Source organism: Hemicordylus capensis, chromosome 3, assembly GCF_027244095.1.
Source record: "Hemicordylus capensis ecotype Gifberg chromosome 3, rHemCap1.1.pri, whole genome shotgun sequence".
In the NCBI taxonomy this organism is placed as follows: domain Eukaryota; kingdom Metazoa; phylum Chordata; class Lepidosauria; order Squamata; family Cordylidae; genus Hemicordylus; species Hemicordylus capensis.
In genome coordinates this window covers 224,431,888-224,453,166 of record NC_069659.1, presented here as the reverse complement: position 1 = coordinate 224,453,166, position 21,279 = coordinate 224,431,888, and the positions used below count along the sequence as shown (strand labels likewise).

Genomic DNA, 21,279 nt, shown 5'->3' with positions numbered 1-21,279 from the left:
TCCGGAAACTGCAGCTAGTGCAAAATGCGGCAGCGAGGGTTTTATCCGGAGCTGCCCGTTGGGAACACATCACCCCCATTTTGAAAGAGCTGCACTGGCTGCCGGTTCGTTTCCAGGTCCAATTCAAGGTGCTGGTTTTGACCTTTAAAGCCCTTAACGGTTTGGGCCTGGGGTATTTGAGGGACTGCCTGCTCCCAAGGGTTGCTGCCTGCTTGACAAGGTCATCTGAGGGGGCTCTGCTCCGGGTGCCGACAATGAGAGAGGCCCGGCTGTCGTGCACTCCAGACAGGGCCTTCTCTGTTGTTGCTCCTAGACTCTGGAATGCTCTCCCAGTGGCCATTCGTTCCTCAGACTCCATCACGGCTTTTAGAAAGCTTTTAGAAAGCTTGTAAAGACTTGGCTTTTTACCCAGGCTTTTACATAATCGTTTTTACTGCTGCTTCTGTGTGTTTTTATCTGTTGTATTGTTTTTGTGCCTGTTTTTATATGTTTTTATACTTTTTAGCCTGATGTTTTTATTGTCTTTTTATTGTATGTTTTAACTTGTAAACCGCCTTGGGGTTGTCTTTTAACGAAAGGCGGTATATAAATGCAAAAATAAATAAAAAAATAAAATAAAGATACTTCTAAATATCAGTTGCAGGGGAGCAACAGCAGGAGAGAGGGCATTCCCTCATCTCTTGCCTGTGGGTTCTCAGAGGCATCTGGTGGGCCACTGTGTAAAACAGGATGCTGGACTAGATAGGCCTTGGGTTTCATCCAGCAGGGCTGTTCTCATGTTCTTAACAGTTTTCACTTGGATGCAATAGGGTAGTGGAGAGCCTGCTGCTTCCTTTAAGCTTATTTGCATAGCACTGTTACATCTGAATCCAGCTATTGTCTCTTTTGCCATTTAATTTTGAATATGGGTGGACTTGGCCATCAAATGTTATGGAACTCTCTCCAAAATCTTGTCTCCAAATGAAATTTGAAACATTGCTCTGAGAGTAATGCATCTGCTCTATGATGAGATAGACAAAATCTGGCCTTATGGTAGTGAGCATGAATTGTCTCCTTTGTAAGTTATTCTCTTTAGGGAATGAGGCCATAGCTCAGTGGAAGAGAACTGCATGATTGCATGCAGAAGGTCCTAGGTTCTCTCCCTGGCATCTCCAAGTAGGGCTGGGAAGAAGTCCTGCCTGTACCCTTGGAGAGCTGCTGCCAGTCAGTGTGGACAACACTGAGCTAGATGGACCAGTGGCCTGACTAGGTATAAGGCAACTTCCTGTGTTCCTGAGCTCTGTGAGCTCCTGAAACTTGCCATGAGGAAGATGCACAGCTTCTCTTGTTGCATTAAAAAAGGAAGAAAAATCACCTTGCTTCTTTCCTTTCTGTTGCTTTGTAACCTACAAATTTGCTCTGTGTTGTTAGCAGTTAAAATATTTGAAATATATATTTAATTTTTTTAAAATGGAACTTTGCATTTGTTGAGTTATACAAAGGAAAACTGCAAGTCAGTATGTATAGAGCCTCTTCTCATGATCTGTGAGAAGGGCTCCAGAGCAGGTTGCAGGGAAGGCGGGTTCAACCTACCTTCCCCGCAGATGATCCAGCTTGCATTGCTGGGCCCTGGCCCCCGGAAATACGATGTGTTGTCCCGGCCTCCAGAAATACTATGATGCAAGTGCGTGGTGCATCATGGGGATCCCCCCTCCCCGGACTCCCTGCAGTCTGGCAGCCACAGCTGCGACACAAGCTCGCTCCCTTAACCTCATTTTGTAGGGTGACTATTTAGGTGGATTTGCCACTGTGGAGCTGCTGGGATTGGCCCGATCCCGATGGTTCACACGCGTGTGCAAAACTGGGCTGGGCTCCCTTAGCCTGGTTTTGCACGTGCGTGTGAATAGACTCTGTGTCTGTGTAGGTGAAATCAGTTGCTGAGAATTTTGCTGCTGGCTTCAGATGAATTTGAATTTCTGACTGTATAGTTAATTCTGAAGGAAGGAATACATACACAGCAGGCCACTCCCATCCCTTCTAAATGAGCCAGTGCTCTGGAACGAGGCTGGATATCCATAAGACATTCTTCAATGCACATTGCTCACCCTTCCAGAGGTCAGCAGGGCCAGAGGCGTAACTAGGGAAAATGGCACCTAGGGCAAGCACTGAAATTGCGCCCCCCCCCAAACATCTGACACGCATCTTTCAGAAAACATGTCTTTTACCATAATATTAGCTCAAAAATAAAAAATTACAAAAATACAAGTCACAACAACCCTGTGAAGTAGGTCAGGCTGAGAGAGAAGTGACTGGCCCAGAGCCACCCAGCAAGAAACCAAATGTCAACCTGAGGGATGCAGCTGAAGGCTATGTGCCTATGCAGGTAGCAGGGCCAGCCGGTTAGGATACCCATATTTCAGATAACTTTACCATAATATCAGTTTAAAAATACAAGTCAAGCTCATTAATCTTTTAAACAACAAATTATTGCCTACTTGAAAATTATAACTGTCAGCAGTCAAACACTCAGGCAGTCAGTGATGATTTTTCCAGCAGCATAAGTCCCCCTTCTATTCTAAATCCAGCAGAATCTGTTGGATATGATATGTGTTTGTCTTATGTTTCTTTTTAGATTGTGAGCCCTTTGGGGACAGGGAGCCATCTTATTGTTCATTATTTCTCTGTGTAAACCACCCTGAGCCATTGGGAACTCACATCCTGCATTCTGTTTTAAAGAAGCTGCCAATACAATCAATCCACAAACATTTCTGAAAGATTTGTATTGTGGCAGGGGAGAGTTTGCTACCCTCTTTGCCCTCAAGTGTGATGACTTCAGGAAAGGTGGCATGCCACCTCCTGTCTATGATATTGACCCAGGACCACTTGCAGATGCAAATAATTCTTATCCATCAGTGAACTGCTACAACATATGGCCACACACACACACAACTGGCAATTAAATTGTTTAATATGTTAACTACAGAAGACGAGAACACAAAAGAAAAAGAAACTACCAGATAAATCCAAACATTTCTTCACCTGTTACAAAAATGCATAGGCTAGTACTCTCAGGCATATACCCCTTCTACACATTTTAATAAACTGAAATTATAAGCTCTCATTCTTCAACACACCTTAAAAATTGTTCAGCTAGAAATAGCAAGAAAGAAAACAAACATATACTCACACTATTGAGGGAGGGGGGAAATCCCTTAAAAACTTTTTTAAAAAATTCAACAATTCAGCCAAGGAAGGCTGTAGCTGCTTCGCTGTCTTTATAAGGAAGCAACCCACACAAAAGATAAAGGGGGAGAGAGAAATGAGAGGGAGAGAAAAGCGAGCAGCAAAGCTCCGAGAAACACAGGCAAGGTCCCTCTCGCTGTATCTCTCTCCCCCAAGCGGAGTTTGGAGTTCCTAAGTTTTTGGAGTTTGGACTCGAGTTCCTCTCTCTCCCCCAAGCGGAGTTTGGAGTTTTCTCCCCCCCACACAAGCGGAGTCCCCCCCCCCCCATCAACTCTGGCAAGGTTGCATTTGAAAAAGGGAAGCAGAGAAGAGAAGGGGGTGGGAGGAGTGGAAGGGAAACATTGATGAGAGTCCTGGCGCCCCTGTGCTGCTCACCGCCTCCAAAGCTATCTTCAACTGCATGCACAACGCACCTTTTCAAGCTCTCAGTTGAGACTTTCAGCACACACTGACACATACACATACCAGAAAACCCCCAACTTTGCGCAGTGTTTATATTTTAAATCCTATTTGCTCCGATATTGATCTCCACGTTATTTTAGGACTTAGGCATTCTCACACAAGAAACCTCCTCCCAGATTCACACATATCAACAGACTAAGACACCCAGACTGAAGAAAAATTGCTGTACTTGCCCCCACCCGCCCATGCTTCTTTTAAGAGATCAATGACCTAGAGCAGAGCAGAAGCAGTGGGGCAAACGAAGCCCCCCTCCACTTTCAGGAAGTTGGAACTCAATTGTGCGAGCTTCCTGCCCCCCCAGACAAAGACCAAACTCTGGTCCCTGCAACATGCCCGTGCCTCACAGCAGGCTCTGAGCGCACACACAGTTTCCCTTCCCGACTCCAGTCCGCACCAACCTTCCTTCAAGGAGGACTTTTTACATTGGCTTGAGGGAGGGAGCGTGAGAGAAGAGGAAGATGATCATCTAAGGATTGGGAAGCAGGCAGGGCTAAATCGAAGCTTCAAAATCCTCCAGAGAGCAGGCAACCGAGTGAAGGCTGAGTGCCCCATCCAAGTACTGTGGGGTGGGGAGGTCACCCATGACCCTGCCGCCCCCACACACTCCCAGCTTAGAGAGAGACTCACCCCCGAGAGCCCCAAGTCTAGAAAGAAGAACCAAGCAGTGCCGCCTCAACACGTGGGACTGGAGGGAGGTCAGCTGCTGCCCACCACCCCTCCCCCCCAGTAAATTTGATTAAAATAATTTCTTTTTTAAAAAAACCCACGCACACACCTGGATGCTGCTGCACACACTTTATTTGTTGCAGGGTGGATTTGATTTAAATCAAACTGATTTAAACCACGATTTAAATCACTAGCAGGGTGGATAAAAATTAAAAAAAAATCCAATTTAAATCAAAATAATCTGATTTAAATAAAAAAAATCAGATTTTTTTGATTTAAATCGGATTTTTTTGATTTTTATCCACCCTGCTAGTGATTTAAATCGTGATTTAAATCGTGATTTAAATCGTGATTTAAATCGTGATTTAAATCACTTTGATTTAAATCAAATCCACCCTGATTTGTTGTTCTCTCAATGTGTGAATGATGATCCAATTCCTCCTCCGACCTACTCCGCGTAGCACTACTGCAGCCGAAGAAGCCCAGAACTGAAGAGAGAGCCGGCCCTGCGAGCGCACTCAGCAGATCCCCGCTTCTTGCCACCTTGCCTCGCCCTCCCCGGCTTAGCAAAGGGGACTAAGTAGTAGTAGTAAGCAGAAGCACAGGCACAGCTTTGCCTGTTGTTGTTGCTCCCGTCATCCCTCCTTGCTCGGCAGCCAGCCAAGCTGGCTGCGCTGCAGCGGCAGAGGCAGCAGCACACATGATAGGAGGGCAGCGCGCTGTGCTCCTCGTCATCATCCAGCCACGTGGCGCACGCTCTCTCTGCTCGCCAGGAGCCAATGGGAGATAGCGCCGCCCCACCCGGACAGATCTTGCGACTGGTGAGTCGCAGGGGCGCCTGCGCTGACTCGGTGGGAGGGGGAGGGGGCGCTGCCGCCGCTTGGACTCGAAATTTTTTTTAAAAAAAAAATTACAAAAATTTGTGCAAGTGGGGGCGGGGCATGGCAGGCACTTTGTGCCCCCACCTCAAGTGGCGCCCAGGGCACGTGCCCTGCCTGCCCCCCCCTGTCGTTATGCCTCTGAGCAGGGCTATTACATCAACATCTGTTGGGAATTTCCTCTCTCCTCCATGATGATTTCAGTATTGTCAGTGCTTGGAATGCTTGCAGTAGAGAGGAACTGGGATGAAGACTTTTATCTAATTCCAACTAATTTCACAATACAGTACTAGGAAGTTACCACAGCACAAAACTGAAGTAACTTCTTCCCAAATGTCATGGGATTGGTTCATTGTCCTCTTCTGGGTAAAAAGCACCAACACAAGGAGACGTTTGCTGCCAACTTGGAAACGTTGAGAAGAATGGTTACTTTGCATGGGGTTTATTAAGGTCTTGTGAAAAGAGATTTCTGTATTTATTGAACAACATTTGTGACCAAAAAATGAGCATTTTAGCTACCTATAGTACCCCAACTAGCAGAAAGCCAATAATGATTTTATATCAATTTTCAAGGTGTGGAGAGGATACAGAGTCTGTACATGAAGATCAAACAGCCAATTCCATCCACAGGTATCTTGCTATTGTATTTAACAAACAAACAATGTAGAAAGCTGTCTTACAGAAAATCTTCTAAGAACAACATTCTCAGGAACTGTAAAATGACTATAAATAATTAGCAGAGAGACGGCAGGATTTGCGGCCTGGCCTCTTACAACACTGGATTCTAATCATGTAGTATAATCTCCCCCAATCCTCCATCATTCATAAACACTGCCTAAACCAAAATGTGAGGCAAATTTGGAAGTTCCCGCTGGGCAAAGAAACCTGAGGAATTTCAAGGGAAGCTAGAGGCTTTGCTAGGATTAATAAAAAGGTGAATTTCACATCTTCATAGAAGGGAAAAACTGCATATGAAGAGTCATCACCTTGGGAGAAATTAGCTAATTGGGGGGTGGGGTGGGGAAAGAAGCAAAACAGTTACTATGGAAGTTTTCCATAAAACTAGAATTAGCTGCAGTGACTGTGGGGCAGATCAGACAGTCCATTAATCATAAGCAACATGGCCTGAGCACAAGTTCCTCCTAGCGACTCTTCCATTGTCAGCACTATTGCAAGACCGTGATGTCAACATCCTTTTTTGTTTATACCACAGTTCCATCGCTTGGTCTGTGGTTTAACTCTGGCTTGCAAGCTAGGATGTTGAACCAACTTCAAACTCTGGTTTAACATTCTAGTTTGTCAGTCAGAGCCAAATGACAATTCCCAGCTTTGCATGAACTATAGAGCCATGGTTTAAATAAACTAGGATTCCTGGCCACTCAAGCAGAGGAGGAGGGAGTATGTAGGCTAATTCATTTTCAGACCACATTCTCGATCCTAACTATGGTCTAAACTATCCCTGGGGCTCCAGTGGGTATATTTGAAGGGAAGTTGAGTTTACAGGTTGTTACAGGAAGTTCTTCTTGAGCTGTTTTATATTTCTCAAAAAATGGTTTGAGGGTCTATTATGTTATATTGTTAATGCTAAGCCAGACTTGGCCTAATCAGGGTCTGGATGGGAGTTTGCTTGGAAGCCTCATGTAAGCCTCTCTGAGAAGAATGAGATGTAAAAACAGAGGTAGGCCTGCGCAACATGTGATCTACCAAGGCAAATTCCATTTGTCAGTCATGTATTGCAACCTGTTAGGTGATTGAACATCCTCTGTTTTTACAGATTTAGGCAGCTGGCAAAACCAGAAGGTTTATCAGGCGGCTGGCTCACTGTGTTCAGCTTTGTGGAATGCAAGCTGTACTGATAGTCTGATTAAGAAAATACACAGTCCCAGCTCTGGGGTGATCGCAAAATGTTTCACCTGCACACAGTTTTGTCCTAGAATGATAATTTAAAAGGAGCAAATTAAAAAAGGCCTTACTGTAATTCTAGACAACTTAATCTAAAAATAAATTGTGAGCATGATGGATTGAGCATCATATTTTGCTCACTGTTCTGGTGGCTGAAATTCTTCACAGTGCCTTAAAATCTGCTTTTATTTTCTTCTAGAGATGAAAACAAAGAAAACTACCCAGACAAAGCTATAGTCTTAGAGGAAAACCAGGCAGTGTTCCAAGATACCCAGACACCCTGTGATGGCACATTAAGGGTTGGAATGGGGAACTTAAAATCCCGAAAGCCCACATCTATTTCAAAAACAGAAAATGGGAAAAATCATGAAGAAAGTCAGGTAATTAAAAAACCTAAAGCTCTCCTGTTTGCACTGGAATATTATCATTCAATTCAATAGAAGAATTACCATTTGAATGTAATGTAGTGGCGTTTTTATCATTGTGGCAACGTGCTTCCATTGATGATCAGGGCTGTGTTCTTAAGTGTCAGCTATGTGTCCAGCTGAAACTACAGACTTTCCAGGATACCGACTGAAGCCTTGCTTTTTAACCACTGGATCTCTGTGGAATACAGAAAAAATGGCCCCCTTAACGGGCTCTTTTCCTTGCTCCAGCCCCTACCTACTGTGATTGATCACTGCCTTTTCCTCCTTCCATATAGAATTCCTCTTCCTGTTAGCAGGCTTTGCTTTTGCCACAAAGTATTTCACAGAATCTGCTGTCCCTCTTGGTTTTTTGCTTTGCTTTCTGACACCTGTCTGGGCTGTTTTCTGAGAACAACCTTAAAAGCTTTATTTTCTGCATAGTCAGATGCCTCAACCTGACCACCTCACTGTAAATGTCCCAACCCTAAACAGAGATCCATTTGCTGTCCTCTTGAGGCCCCTTCAGTGCCTGACACTAAACAGTCTTGTACACACTGCTAGTGAGTTAGTATCATTGGACTCAGCAGGATTTAATTCCAAGTAACATAGATTGGATTGAGTTGTATATTTTTCTGTTATTGAAAAAGTTTGACAGTTGACAAAGCCAACAGAAGGTCAGTCCAGGGACCATTAATTGCCATGAGCATTTATTAACCATGTAAGAAGTTTTAAGTCAAGATGGTGGTCTGTTGCTGTATGGCTTGGCCAGTCTTTATGTGAGGCAATTACGTGTGCTTATTTGTGGGTTCTGTATATAGGAGTGTGGAGAGGCAGGGCTGGCTGAAGTCCTGAGTGTATGGGGCTGCTTCCAATGCCTTAGGTAGCTTAGGCTGGCAGAGCTAAAACTAGGGAGGTGGGAACTTCTCTTTCCCTTTCATGGCATGGGGGCCATTTTGGTAAGGCTCCCTGTTTGATAAGGCTTACCTGTTCAGTAAAGTGCTAAACAAGTGACTGATTGTGTCAGAGCCTGAGCAAGAACCCTTTTTCCACTGCCCCCAAATTACTTCTTTCGGACAATTGCTAATCATCACCTTGCCATGTGGCTTTCTGGCATGAGATTTCCCTCTGTGTGGGGCTGATCCTTGGCCCTGTTAAAGTGATACAAAAGAATATGTGCAATCAAGAGATGTTGTCACAGTTCTGGATTGGGAATCCATGGTTCAGCATGTTGAGCACTGAGTTTGCAGCCTGTTCTATAATGAATATCTGCAAGCTCTTTCTTGTTGAGTTATCATCCTTGTTTTATCCAACATTTGCCCCCATTTTTCTCTTGGTGCACCCTAAATCCTTTTTAACCACAGGACCAGCACTCTGGTTTCATCCCCACAGTTTGCTCTTGGATAATACATTGTGACAGGCCATTGTTATTCCTTAATATCTGGTATTCCATTGATGCTTCCTCTGAAAATCAAAATGTTATAGTCCTAGGGTGTGTAAGATCCCTTCTAGGCAACAGGTGTTTTAATAGTGTTGTATTGCTCAGACAATGTTAAGTGAATAATTCAGTGTGCACCAAAGTACTTTCCTTTTAGCCACTGGTCTGTACCTCATGGGTCCTAATTTTCCTTTTAAAGATGCCAAGGACTATATATGTTGGAAACACATTTTTACAGAATATATTTCCCTGATATACTAGCTTTCCATTGGCAGGGAGGTTTTGTGTTTGTTTTTCTTTGCAGAAGAGCATTCAAACACAACACCCCTCAACCGGCAAACTGAAATATAGTCCAATAAGAGCTGTACCTTGAGAGGGTTTGGCAAACGAAGTTCAGCTCTGGGTCACTGGTACTGATCAGGTGGTTTAAATCTACTTTGCATATGCATTAATTACTTAATTAATGTAAATGTGAATTAGGCTGTCTGCTAGATAAAATGGGCTCAAATCTATAGCATGCCCAGCACTGGCAACTACACCAGCATGTTTGATAGCTTTGCATTTATTGGAAGTGGAAAAACATTCAGGCATGAAATATCATCCTATGTGTATATAGAGAAGGGATATTTGTATGTATTCAAAATATATACATAAATACCAGAAGGCCTGCTGGTGTTTTACAAGTGAAGGTCAGGAATTAGAGCAAGGTGGAACCAATTCAAATGTATTACTCCTGCCTTCCCCTAAGGACCCCAATAAGAGCTCCTGCTTTCCCCTAAGGACCTCATTTTTGCTCTCTGTGGAGGCTCCCACTATGCTGGGCTTACAGGTGTGTACCCGTCCATTGTGTGGCAACCCAAGGCCCTCTACTTGGCGCATTCCAGGACCAGCAGATGTAGGCTACACCTTCCAGGAGCCAGGACCAAGGGCAATGTATGGTTGAACCTTTGTTATATTTGCTCTCTTGAGAATATGGGCAGCAGCAAGGAAGCTGAACACTCAGCAAACTGGATGGGGAGGAGGGAGTAAGCTGGACTGGCCTTTTCCTTCTAGACCACTGCTGTTCACCACTGGAGACCACCTTCCATGTGCAGAATTGTGCCCAGCCATAACAGCCATTATGGCTCAGAGACATTTGGGGCTCCAGAATCTGGGATCATTTTTGGCTCCTGTCCCTTTTAAACGAAGGCTGCTTAAGCCTGTTTGCAAGTCATTTGTCTCAGAGAAAATAGTCACTTCTCTGAAACCACCCATATATCTGTGTGTTTGTTTTAGAATTTCTATCCTGCCTTTCCTCAGAGGTGTCCATGGTAGTGTGGAAGTGTGAAAGAGGTGCATTTTTGCTGTTGGTTTTTTTTTTTTTTTTTTGCATTGTTTGTTATTACCCCTGAAGTACAACACAAGAAAGTGAGCTTGACGGATACTTCCTCTATCAATTCAGTAGCAGCGCATGTATGCATGCATTTATTTAATTACTAAACTAACTAACGTATCTGTTTACTGCCCAAAATGCAAGTCTCTGTAGAGCCATATGCTGCCACCAACCAAAGTGCACAAAGGACAGACAAGTCCCCCCCCCCCACACACACCAAGGCCTTTTATATCCACAGTGGGCTCACTGCACAATTTTACCTGACTGTCCTTCCTTCCACTCACTCTCCCTCCCTCCCTCCCTGTCATGTCCTCCTTTCCCACTCACTCTCTTTTCACACCACAACCCTTGCATCCCGCAACCCCACTTAACTCACCCAGCAGTACATGAGCCAGCTGGCACTGCCCTTCCTCTCCGCCGCCTCCTCCACTCCTGCCTTTGGTTTTGAAAAGTCGGACAAGGGAGTGAAAATGTCTTGAGCGGGAGGCGTAGTGCTAGCAGCCTCCATGGAGACGCTCTAGGCCAGCATTCTACTGGCCCAGGACACTTCCCTTCACCTTCCTCTTCCTTTTTGCAAAGTGGGAGCAGAGGAGGACCATTTTGGAGCTGCTCTTGGCCAACTAGTATGGCACTGCTCAGCAAAGAGTTGCTCACACGTGGTGAACACTAGAAGGAGGCAGATGAGGGCAGTGGAGGGTGGAAGGGGACCTTTTGCCACCGAGTGGCACTCCAGAAATCTACCCTTCCAGGTTAGCCATCTCACCTGGCCTCATGGAAATATTGCCCTGTATCACTTAGTCAGAATGTGTGAAGCTGCTCTTTGGATTCCCATAAAATCTGAAAACAGGTCAGAATTCTCTCGTAGTATTATAGAATTTTAGTGTGTGCTCCTTCACACAGTTTTCTTTCTATGTAATGATTCAGTGCGAAACTGACGACTGGTTCGCACTGGTGTATCCAGCACTGAATTTCCCTACCTGTACTTAATGACTGACTGGTGGATGTGTGAGCTTACTCACCGAAGAGCATTGTGTTTGATATATCTGATATGAAAGTTCTCTCTGGGGTGTTAGAGCTGTTATTATGTACCCCCTCCTTTTCTGCTAAGGACTTGTGTCTATTCAAGGCTAGGTTTTGTTTGGAATTGGGGGAGGTCTGGGTGAAAACCTTTTCTATAATATTCCTTTAAATTCTAGGAATTTGTCTCTTTTACAAGTGTAATTGTGGCTTGATGTTACCTGTATCTCCATCCTGTGACTGTTTGTTTTTTCGCATTAAAATCAGAGGGCTATTGTTGCAGAAGTACTTACTGGTTTTCATTAAAAAGAGGGAGTTGATAGGCTGATGACTTTTTGAAACTATGTTTCCTGGAACACCTGGGATCCACATTTAACATATTACCTCACAGTGAGATAACAACTATATACAGTACACAGATAAGCTAATGATCATCTGGCTGCCTAGCTGTCTGCAGTTGATATGTGAGAACATGGTGTCCAGTGGTGTGATTAAGACATTTCAGCTCAAACAAGACCCCTTTTTTTGTGTGAAAACAGAGTTTAAAAAAAAAGAATGTTTGCCTACCTTCTGCCCTTGGAGGAAGCAAAGAGAAAATAATGATTAAGCACCTAAAATCTTTACAAAAATGAAAGGAACAGGGTTGGATCAATCTACAGCTTGCTTAAAAAGCTCTTGCAAATGCACCCAAGGAATTTTTTTAAAGCTAGTATTTCCTGCCTAGTTCTCAGCACTGCATATAAACAAATTGGGGAATGAGTAGGGGTTTGGTATTCTGTCTCCTGATGTAGCTATGGGTCACTTCAAAAGATAAGGTGAAATAATTGCATTGCTTTCAAGATATGCACAAAAGGTCAAACTTAACACTTTCTACTTCTGCTGTTTTTGATTTAATTAAAAGAACAACCACAGATGACCTGATCAGGACTACAGTGCACTGAGAGGGGGTATTTAATCTATTTTCCTGCACTACAATCCTAGCAAAAAGCTCACCCTCACAACCTGTTATTAATATAACTCTGGAACGGAATGAGATTTTTGGTAGGATCAAAATGGGGCATGGATTGAAATGGTTAAATACCTTCTCCCTGTATACTGTGGCCCAAATCCAAAGTCAGCTGTACTTTTGATTAAAACAAGCCCAAGAAGAAGAATGAAAGCACAAATGATGTCTTTAGTGCTATATCTAGTTTGACTCAGTCTGTGAGCAATTCTTCCTGAAATTTCAGAAGTTAGAGAGTTGGTGGGAAAAGATGTTCAGTGTTTGAGATTCAGTGATTCCTTGTCTTTCCTCCAAAATAATAGCTAGAATAAATTATGCAAAATAGCATGCAAAGGTGGAGAAATTGTCCATTTTTTCATTTGTATAATGCATGCAGGTTGCAGAACCTAGCTTTTCTTGGTGCGGGATTCTGATTTATTTTTAGTGCAGAGCAGTGTGGAAGTAACTTGCCTGTAAACGAACATGGGTAAGTCTGAGTTTTCTGTCAGGGAGCTCTGCTCATTGGAACCTATGCCTGCACAGGATCACTGAACCAAATCATAGAACTGTAGAACTGGAGGGGGCTTGTAAGCTAGTGCAATCCTCTTGCTCAGTCGTTGGATTGGAGGGAAATCGGGAACTATAGCATCCCCAACAGATGACTACTCAGCTTCGGCTTGAGGACTTCCAAGGAGGTCAGGTCATTGTTCCCATTCAGCTCTTATATTATTAAGACATTTCTCCTGATGTTCAACTGAAATCTACCTTCCTATTACTTAAACTCATTAGATCTAGTCCAGCCCTCAGTGGCAACAGAGAACAATTTGTTGGCCCGTTTTAAGTATCCTCCCTAGTACTGGAGTCAGACTGACCTGTCTGTAGTCTCCAGGGCCGGACTGGGGGCACTGAGAGGGCTCTGGAATGTATGTGGGGAGGGCGCCAGGTTTTGAGCAGAATAGGTAATTAAGGGTGAGAGTTGGGGCGCAGGGGCACCGCGTGGGTAGGGCGCACCGGGAATATGCCCTGTTGACCTATGGGCCAGTCCGAGCCTGGTAGTCTCCTGATTACTCCCTCTGCCTCCTTTTGGAAGATTGGGACATTAGTCCAGGAATCTCACACCCCATCCTCCAGGATTTCTCAAAGATTCTGAGAGTACACCAAGTTCTTTTAGTATCCTAGAATGCAATTCACCAAGCTTTACAGATTAGAACTCATTTAATTGTTATGATGAGATATAATATTAATATAAATATGAATATAAACATAAAATATCAACTGAAACATGGAGCTTGGAACTGAGTTTTTTTTTTTTAATTCAAAGTGTGTTTTCTTATTCCTGGACTACTTTTTGCTCATGTTTCTCATGCATAGCTATGAATATGTATTATGAAATGATTCATTCTTAGTTCCTTAATAGACACAGAGATGTACTTCTAAAATAACATTAAGCTCATTGGTTGAAAAAGTAGAGCAAACATTTTTTGGGGACTAATCACCAGGATGAAGTACTAAGAAGATAAGTGGCTGATGATAGCCAACTCTCCAGAGGTACAGAAGCCATGAACTTCTGTTTGAAGTTATGTAATTTGATTCAAGTTAGAAGGGGGATAATAAAGAATTCCAGACCGTGGGTCCTTCCAGACGGCATAAGATATGTGACTTGAGAAGCTGCTGCGCTAATTCCAAGCATGAGTTTACTTGTTTCCATACAGGGCTGCAAGGCTTTTGTCTTCCTTCCCTGAGTGTATTCATGCTCTGTTCAGATGCAGAGCAGGGTGTTTGCTTGAAGTGCCATCTGATGGTAAACTCTTGAGGGCTCTGCACTGGCAGATTGACTGGAGAATAGCTGCGTTGAAGGTTTATTCTGTAGCCCAGCAAGGCTGGAGGGGAGAGGGAAGCTGTTTTCACTTCCCTCCCTCCAAAAGTCCTTTTCACTTCCAGATATGTCTCATATATGACCCTCAGGAATGTATTCCTGGAAATGAAAAGGGCTTTTGGAGGGAGGGGAGAGAAGCAAAAACCACATGCCTCTCCCTCTTTACCCATGCTGGGCTGTGGTATACTGATCTTCCATGCAGCTCTTCCCCAGGTGCTCTGTGAGTGTGCTGCCCTTCTGCCCTCATAGTGCTGTGGAAGATGTGGTGGGACTCTGGTTTTATATAATGCATTCTGATGATGCAGCAGGCACCATGTTGGAACTGTTCCCTGCTCTGTCACAGGGAATGCCTCTCCCAAGGGCCAAAGCAGATGTGACTTTAATAACATCATTGACCCTGGTGTGCTTGCTTTTTTAAATAGCATGCACAGTGGTTGTGGTGAAGGATCCGGATCAGGACCACAAAGGGGAGGGGGAGCTTTAACCATATCCCTTGCCATAGTCCTGATATAGATTGGAATCAAGATTCCCTCCCCTCCTCCCCCGGAAACACATTATATGGGGGGCAAGCATTTTGGGACCAAGGACATGCTTAAGGTCACCTCTAGTTTGGCCCTAAGACAGCATGTCCCACCTGTTATTTTTGGAAGTTGTGAATTTTAAATCATTTTAAAAAAATCTAATTCCTAATTAATCAGGGACACCCTGATAATCTATTGAAAGGTTTTTAATCAATAGGACAACTAAATGTTGCACTCCTGAGTAGAAGGGTAGAATAGTAGAAAATAGGTGCAGAGTTGTGGGCGGTTTGCTTTGTTTGTGTTTTGTCTTTATTTTTTGTTTATAAATATTTTATTCAGTTTTAAATCTTGTTCTGTCATTGAGGAGGTTTAAAGTCATTTGTTCTTGACTTGGAGGAGACTCATTATGACAAAGGTTTGGAAGACTTCTGCACCAACATTGTAACAAACCTTCACCTTAATTAAGCAAGCTGTTCTAGATATGAGAATTCATGAAGTTTTCCTGCCCATATCAACTTTCTGTTTGTTCCAGTGGAGAAAGCAGAAAGTAGGATGAAAACCTAGAAAAGCAACAACTTTATGAAGACCACTAAAAACAAAAACAAAATGAGTGTACTGCATTCTGCCAAGCTGAGAACAGCATGGAACATGTATGCCACAAACTGCTATATCAAGATTGCAGCTATAAAATGATGTATCCCCCCTGTCATGTATATGTCTTTGCACAGGCTGATCTCCTTTTGCCACTGGAGGAGTGCAGTGTATGTGCAAGATGATCTCTGGATCAGGGCATCTGTGTTTTTTGTGAATTGGTGTATTTGTGTTTCCTTTGGCCAAGGACTTTGACCCTTGGCATTTGCTAGCACTGGAAGAATTAAAGGATGCATAAAGTCTATCGAATAACTATGCTAGCGGCATTCTATATACCTCCCTGGGTTTCATGGTTGATCTGCAGTTTGCACTAACTGAACAATCTCATTGAATAACTGTATTGATTAACACTTTCAGCCTGACAAATAAAAGATCAGTTATAGATGGAAGGACAAAGCCAATGTTGACCTCTTTATTTCAAGGGCACACTATTTGGTTTCACATGCATAGCTGGAGCTTTCCCTGGGTGAAGATTTTAAAGGTCTCTTTTAAAATGAGTGAGAGCATGCAAACAAATATATTCCTAACTTTTATGTGCTTATGATTTATTCTGATTGGGCTTGTGAATGTACCCGCTGTTCTGGGCAGGAACCTCTCTACTTTTCTGTAAAGCATTATGTATGTTGAGGATGCTAGACACATTTAATTGTGTAAATAACAATATAATTGTGCTGGTCAACGACCGTAATAAAGATTATTATTATTATAACAATATAAATATTTCTGACTATTTCTTACACTTTTTACATCATGTTGCTATCATTGCATTGAGGCAAGAATAACTATAGAGCCTTTGCTTCCCTCTGGACCCTTTCCCTCCCATCCGTTCCCGCCTGCAAATCAGCTTTGATTACATACTCACATTTTTCCCCCTCCCAAAATAGACAGCTGACACCACTCTGGCCACTGTTTACTTGAGTGTGTTGTGTTTTTCAAAAATTTACAGGAGATGGGAAATGCATTGCCATGGCTGTCAGACTGTCAGAGAAAAACGGGGACCCCAGTCAATGACTACGCTGAGAACGTGGCTTTCCGATACCAGGAAACAGTCATCAAGTTTCAACCCAGGTATTCTCTTTTTGATAAACATGTCATTCCATGTAGGCTTAAATGTAAATGAACACTAACACCTGCACTTCCTCCCTTGCAGCCTGGCACAATTTATGTTCCACCAGGTTGCAGGCAACCCTGTGGGAGTGGGAGAAAACTGGTTGGCAGGAGGAGGCAGCTGGCCTGCCGGTGGAGCCGCGGCGGCCGACTGGAGGAGGAGGTGGCTGGCCGGCTGGGGGCAACTGGCGGGCGGGAGAAAACAGCTGGGCCAAACTAGGGGCACAAATGCTCTGTGCCTGGTCCAGCTAGTTTTGTTTTAATTGTGTTTTTATTGTAAACTGCCCAGAGATGTAAGTTTTGGGTGGCATAGAAATTTGTTAAATAAATATAAGAAGCAGGAAATGCCCGCTGGCATTCTGGCCAGGTGTGGAGTATCTGTGGAGACCTGAATGAAAAGAATTGGTGCTTTCAGTAAATCATGTTACAGAGATGGTAAATTCTTCATAGGAATTTACCTCTGTCAGGACCAGGCTTGGGTTATGAATGTCTGCATCAGAACCCAGACCAAGTATGCGAGTGTCCAGCCCAGGGTCTCTGTGGTCTGTAGCTAAAGTTAGAGAATTAGAGCTCGAGCCTTATATTCAACAGGCAGAGTATATCTCTTTGTTGATCAAGCAAGTGTAGAAGACAAGGTTCCAGGAGTCTTCCCTCTAATTTTTTTCATCTGTGTGCAAAATGAGTTTGGTTCTAGGCGGCAGTATCAAGGCAGTGTGTGCGCACATGCATTCAGTGTGGGGACTTCCTGATTCAGTCTGAGCGGGATCTAAAATTAACTGGGTGGACATCAAAAAAACTTGTGTGCGCACACACATGTGCACACCTTAGAGGGAACACGTTCCAATTATTTATACCAGACATGGCTAGTGAAGAAACTATTGCTGCATACTGCCTGACAGTCTCAAAGGCTGATACAGCACACCCAAATTCTCTTATGTGCCTTATAAAGTTTCTGAAGTCTGAACACACATGTCCCAAGCAATTCACTAGGCTAGGTTTGAGCCTCAAATAATGAGATTCCTGGTTTGAGTCCCTGACAATCTCTCTCTTCTCAACCTTTTCTAAAGTTATTTATTATTTATTTATTCGATTTTTATACCGCCCTTCCAAAATGGCTCAGGGTGGTTTACAATTAAAACAAAACCATTCAAATCAGTTAACAATTAAAACAAAAATTATGAAACAGTATAAAACAACAACTAACAATTAAAGCGTCATAAAGCAGCAATTATACAATCACAATTAAAAAACCCTGAAAACCAGGTTGCAACATTAAAACCAGTTACAACTATTTAAAAACCCTGGAAGGCTAGGCCAAACAGATAGGTTTTAAGGGCTCTCCTGAAGGCCAGTAAAGAATTCAAATTGCGGATTTCTGCCAGGAGTGCATTCCACAGTCCAGGAGCAGCTACAGAGAAGGCCCACCTCCGAGTCGCCACCCGACAAACCGGTGGTAACTGGAGACGGACCTCCTCAGATGACCAGTTGTGTGGTGGGGATCATGCAGAAGAAGGTGCTCTCTAAGATAACTTGGACCTAAGCCATTCAGGGCTTTAAAGGTAATGACCAGCACTTTGTATTTTGCCCGAAAACATATTGGCAGCCCATGTAACTGTTTTAAAACAGGCATAATATGGTCTCTTCGGGTTGCCCCAGAGACCAATCTGGCTGCCACATTCTGAATTAACTGAAGTTTCCAAACTACGTACAAAGGCAGCTCCATGTAGAGCACATTGCAATAGTCAAGCTGGGAGGTTACCAGCTGATGCACCACTGTTTTGAGGTCATCCTCTTCAAGGAATGGGCGCAGTTTTTGAATCAGCTGGAGCTGATAGAAAGCACTCCTGGCCATGGCCTCCACCTGAGATACCAGGGTGAGGCCTGAGTCCAGGAATACTCCCAAGCTGCACACCTGCTGGGGGAGTGTAACCCCATCCAGCACAGGAAGATCTAACTCACCCCTTAGATTCTGAGCGCCCACAATAAGCACCTCCATCTTGCTTGGATTCAGCTTCAATCTGTTGTTCCTCATCCAGCCCATTACTGCCTGTAGGCAGCCATTTAGAGAATGAGTGCCATTTCCTGAAGATGAAAAGGAGAAGTAGATTTGGGTGTCATCAGCATACTGAGTGTCATCAACATATCCAGCACCAAAACTCCTGATGACCTCACCCAGAGATTTCATGTAGATATTGAAAAGCATTAGTGACAGAATGTAGCCCTGAGGGACTCCATATAACAGCTCCCATTTTGAGGAGCAACTGTCACCAAGCTCCACCATCTGGATTCTACCCGAGAGATAGGAGTTCTATCCCCAACTCCCCCAGGCGATCCAGAAGGATACCATGGTCGATGGTATTGAACACCACCAAGAGATCCAGAAGAACCAGCAGAATCACACTCCCTCTGTCGATTCCCCAGTAAAGGTCATCCATCAGGCTGACCAAGGCTGTCTCAACCCCATAGCAAGCTCTAAAGCCAGTTTGAAATGGGTCTTGATAATAATTTCCCTCCAAGATTGCCTGGAGCTGGTCAGACACCACCCTCTCAATCACCTTGCCCAACCAGTGGAGATTGGAGATTGGCCTGTAACTATCCATCGCTAAGGGGTCCAGGGAAGGCTCCTTTGAGAGTGGTCTAACCATTGCCTCCTTCAGACAAGCAGGCACCCTACCCTCCCTCAGCAATGCATTTATGATATTAACTAGGCCACCTTCAACAATCTCTCTGCTAGATAGAAGCAGCTAAGTTGGGCAGGGATCCAGAGAACAAGTGGTAGGCCGCACCGCCCCAAGCAGCTTGTCCACACCCTCAGGAGTCACAGATTGAAACTGATCCAATCTAATGCTGCAAGAGGGATCGCTGGACACCTCCTCCATAGACTTTGCAGAAATAGTGGAGTCCAAGTTGGCCTGAATACAGGAGATCTTGTTGGCCTCTTGACTTCTCTCTTACTGCCTTTGTACAGCTGTATGAAGTTGTTGTTTTTAATTTTATGTGCAGATGAAGAGGAGCTGCTGATTTACACCAGTAACAAATCTGACAGTGCACGCTTTTGTTACCAAAGCAGTTTTCTTGTATGTGTTTTCTGCATACAAGAGAGCAACTGAGACACCTTCTCCAAGGGTGTGTAGGTTGCTCTTATTGTCATTTTATAGATGGAGGAACTGAGTCTGAGAGTCAGTGACCCAGTTCAGATGATTATCTTAGCCATAGTTTGATCCTGGTTTGATAACCTGGCTTATTCTAAGAGGCGATTCTCACGATCAGTGAAAAGCACCTTAATGGGGGTTGCGGAGCCGGTGAGGGGGGGCACTGGCTGCGGGACCATCACAGAACCGGCGGGGGTTGCGGGGATCAGGGGTCGTGCGGCCCCCGGAAGTCCCAGGATGCCCCACGTGAGGACGTGGGGCATCCTGGAGAGACCCCCGAGCTCAGGAGGCTGCTTGCAGCCTCCCAGTCGGGGGTCTCCTCGTGTGGCAACACACGAGCAAAAAGACGAGGTTAACGGAGTGCTCGCTCCATTAACCTTGGCTAAGGGGAGGGGTATTTAGGGCGGCTAGCTGCCGGGAGCCACATGGCTTCCATTGCAGCACACGATCGCCCAAAAGTGGGCTAGGCTCCCTTAGCCCGCTTTTGGGTGATCATGAGAATCGCCTCTCTGTCTAGTTAGTTAACAAATCATGGTTCCCCCATGTTTCTACGTAACACAAAACCATGCTTGTTGTTAAGTGACAGCAAAGGCCTTCACCCTCCTCTTATGCAAGAAAGAGGAGGGGAAAGTGGGGAGGTTGTGAGTCTGCATCTCCCTCAGGCTTGTTTGTGTAGCACTAAGTGATAGTTTAGCATAACGTCTGACCCAGGCTAAAGAGCTGCAGTGGGTTATGAATCCAAAACCCTGGGTGCAGATCCTTCCCTCTGCCCACTGGGCAATACTTGCCTGCAAGGTGTTTGCGCTTCTTAATTCCCCTGTCATCTTTCTCTGGGACTTAGAATAACTGAAGGGGGGAATTCATAAGATTTGGGCAAATTGAGGATGTGCATGACTCCATTGACCACTTTAAATGGAACACTTTCTGACCAAGAAGTCTGGTCAGCCAACCAGAAGGCCATGACAAGGTTCTATGTTGAGGGAAGGAGTCCTGCTTCCTCATGGGTGTGTTTCACACAGGAGGCTCTACTGCGAGTTCAAAGTTGCTCAAATAAACCTATGTAAAAAGTGGAGTATTTTCTCCCGGGATATAAATCGGACTTCACTCATGCACAATGGAAAACCCGAATCATGTGTGAAGTGCTCCCTGATAGCTCGCGGAGACTTCGGATAAATCTGGCTGATATGTGAACACACACCCTCCATTCCGGAGGAGATGCGAGCTAAAAGCCTGTGTGAAAAACCCCATGGTTATTGGCTGCCCTATCCAGATGCCTTCTTTTATTCAGTAGTTCACTGGAAATGACCAGGTTTTTCTCATGACTATGAAGTCTAGGCATTTTTTTCCTAATGTAATTCATTCAGAATTCCATACAACTTCTGAATTTGTGTACTTGGCAGAGTGTGTGTGTGTGTGTGTGTGTGTGTGTGTGTGTGTGAGGGTTGTTTTGTTTTTTGGTCTTTGCTGTTGTTTTAATTTATGTAAACTGCTTCGAGTCTAAGGAAGTCAGGCGGTCAATAAATTTGCTAAATAAGTACATAAATATTTGGTCCTCATAGGAATATAGGAAGCTGCCTTAAACCAAGTCAGACCCTTGGTCCATCTAGCTCAGTATTGTCTACACTGACT

General features: G+C 44.2%; 1 protein-coding gene across 8 annotated transcripts in view; it reads left to right on the top strand.

Moving 5' to 3' along the window:
* Positions 1-21,279, top strand: part of FAM13C (family with sequence similarity 13 member C) — a 103,178-nt gene that overhangs the window by 16,911 nt on the left and 64,988 nt on the right. For 6 of the 8 annotated variants that reach the window (XR_008320310.1, XM_053312771.1, XM_053312773.1 and 3 more), the window contains exons 2-4: positions 5,802-5,858; positions 7,330-7,510; positions 16,338-16,459. Coding sequence is in view for 7 of the 8 variants with exons in the window: in XM_053312771.1 (XP_053168746.1) it covers positions 5,802-5,858; positions 7,330-7,510; positions 16,338-16,459 (360 nt within the window). In the remaining variant the exon portion in view is untranslated. The remainder of the gene's footprint in view (positions 1-5,801; positions 5,859-7,329; positions 7,511-16,337; positions 16,460-21,279) is intronic. The other 2 variants (XM_053312769.1, XM_053312774.1) reach the window with 2 other exon arrangements.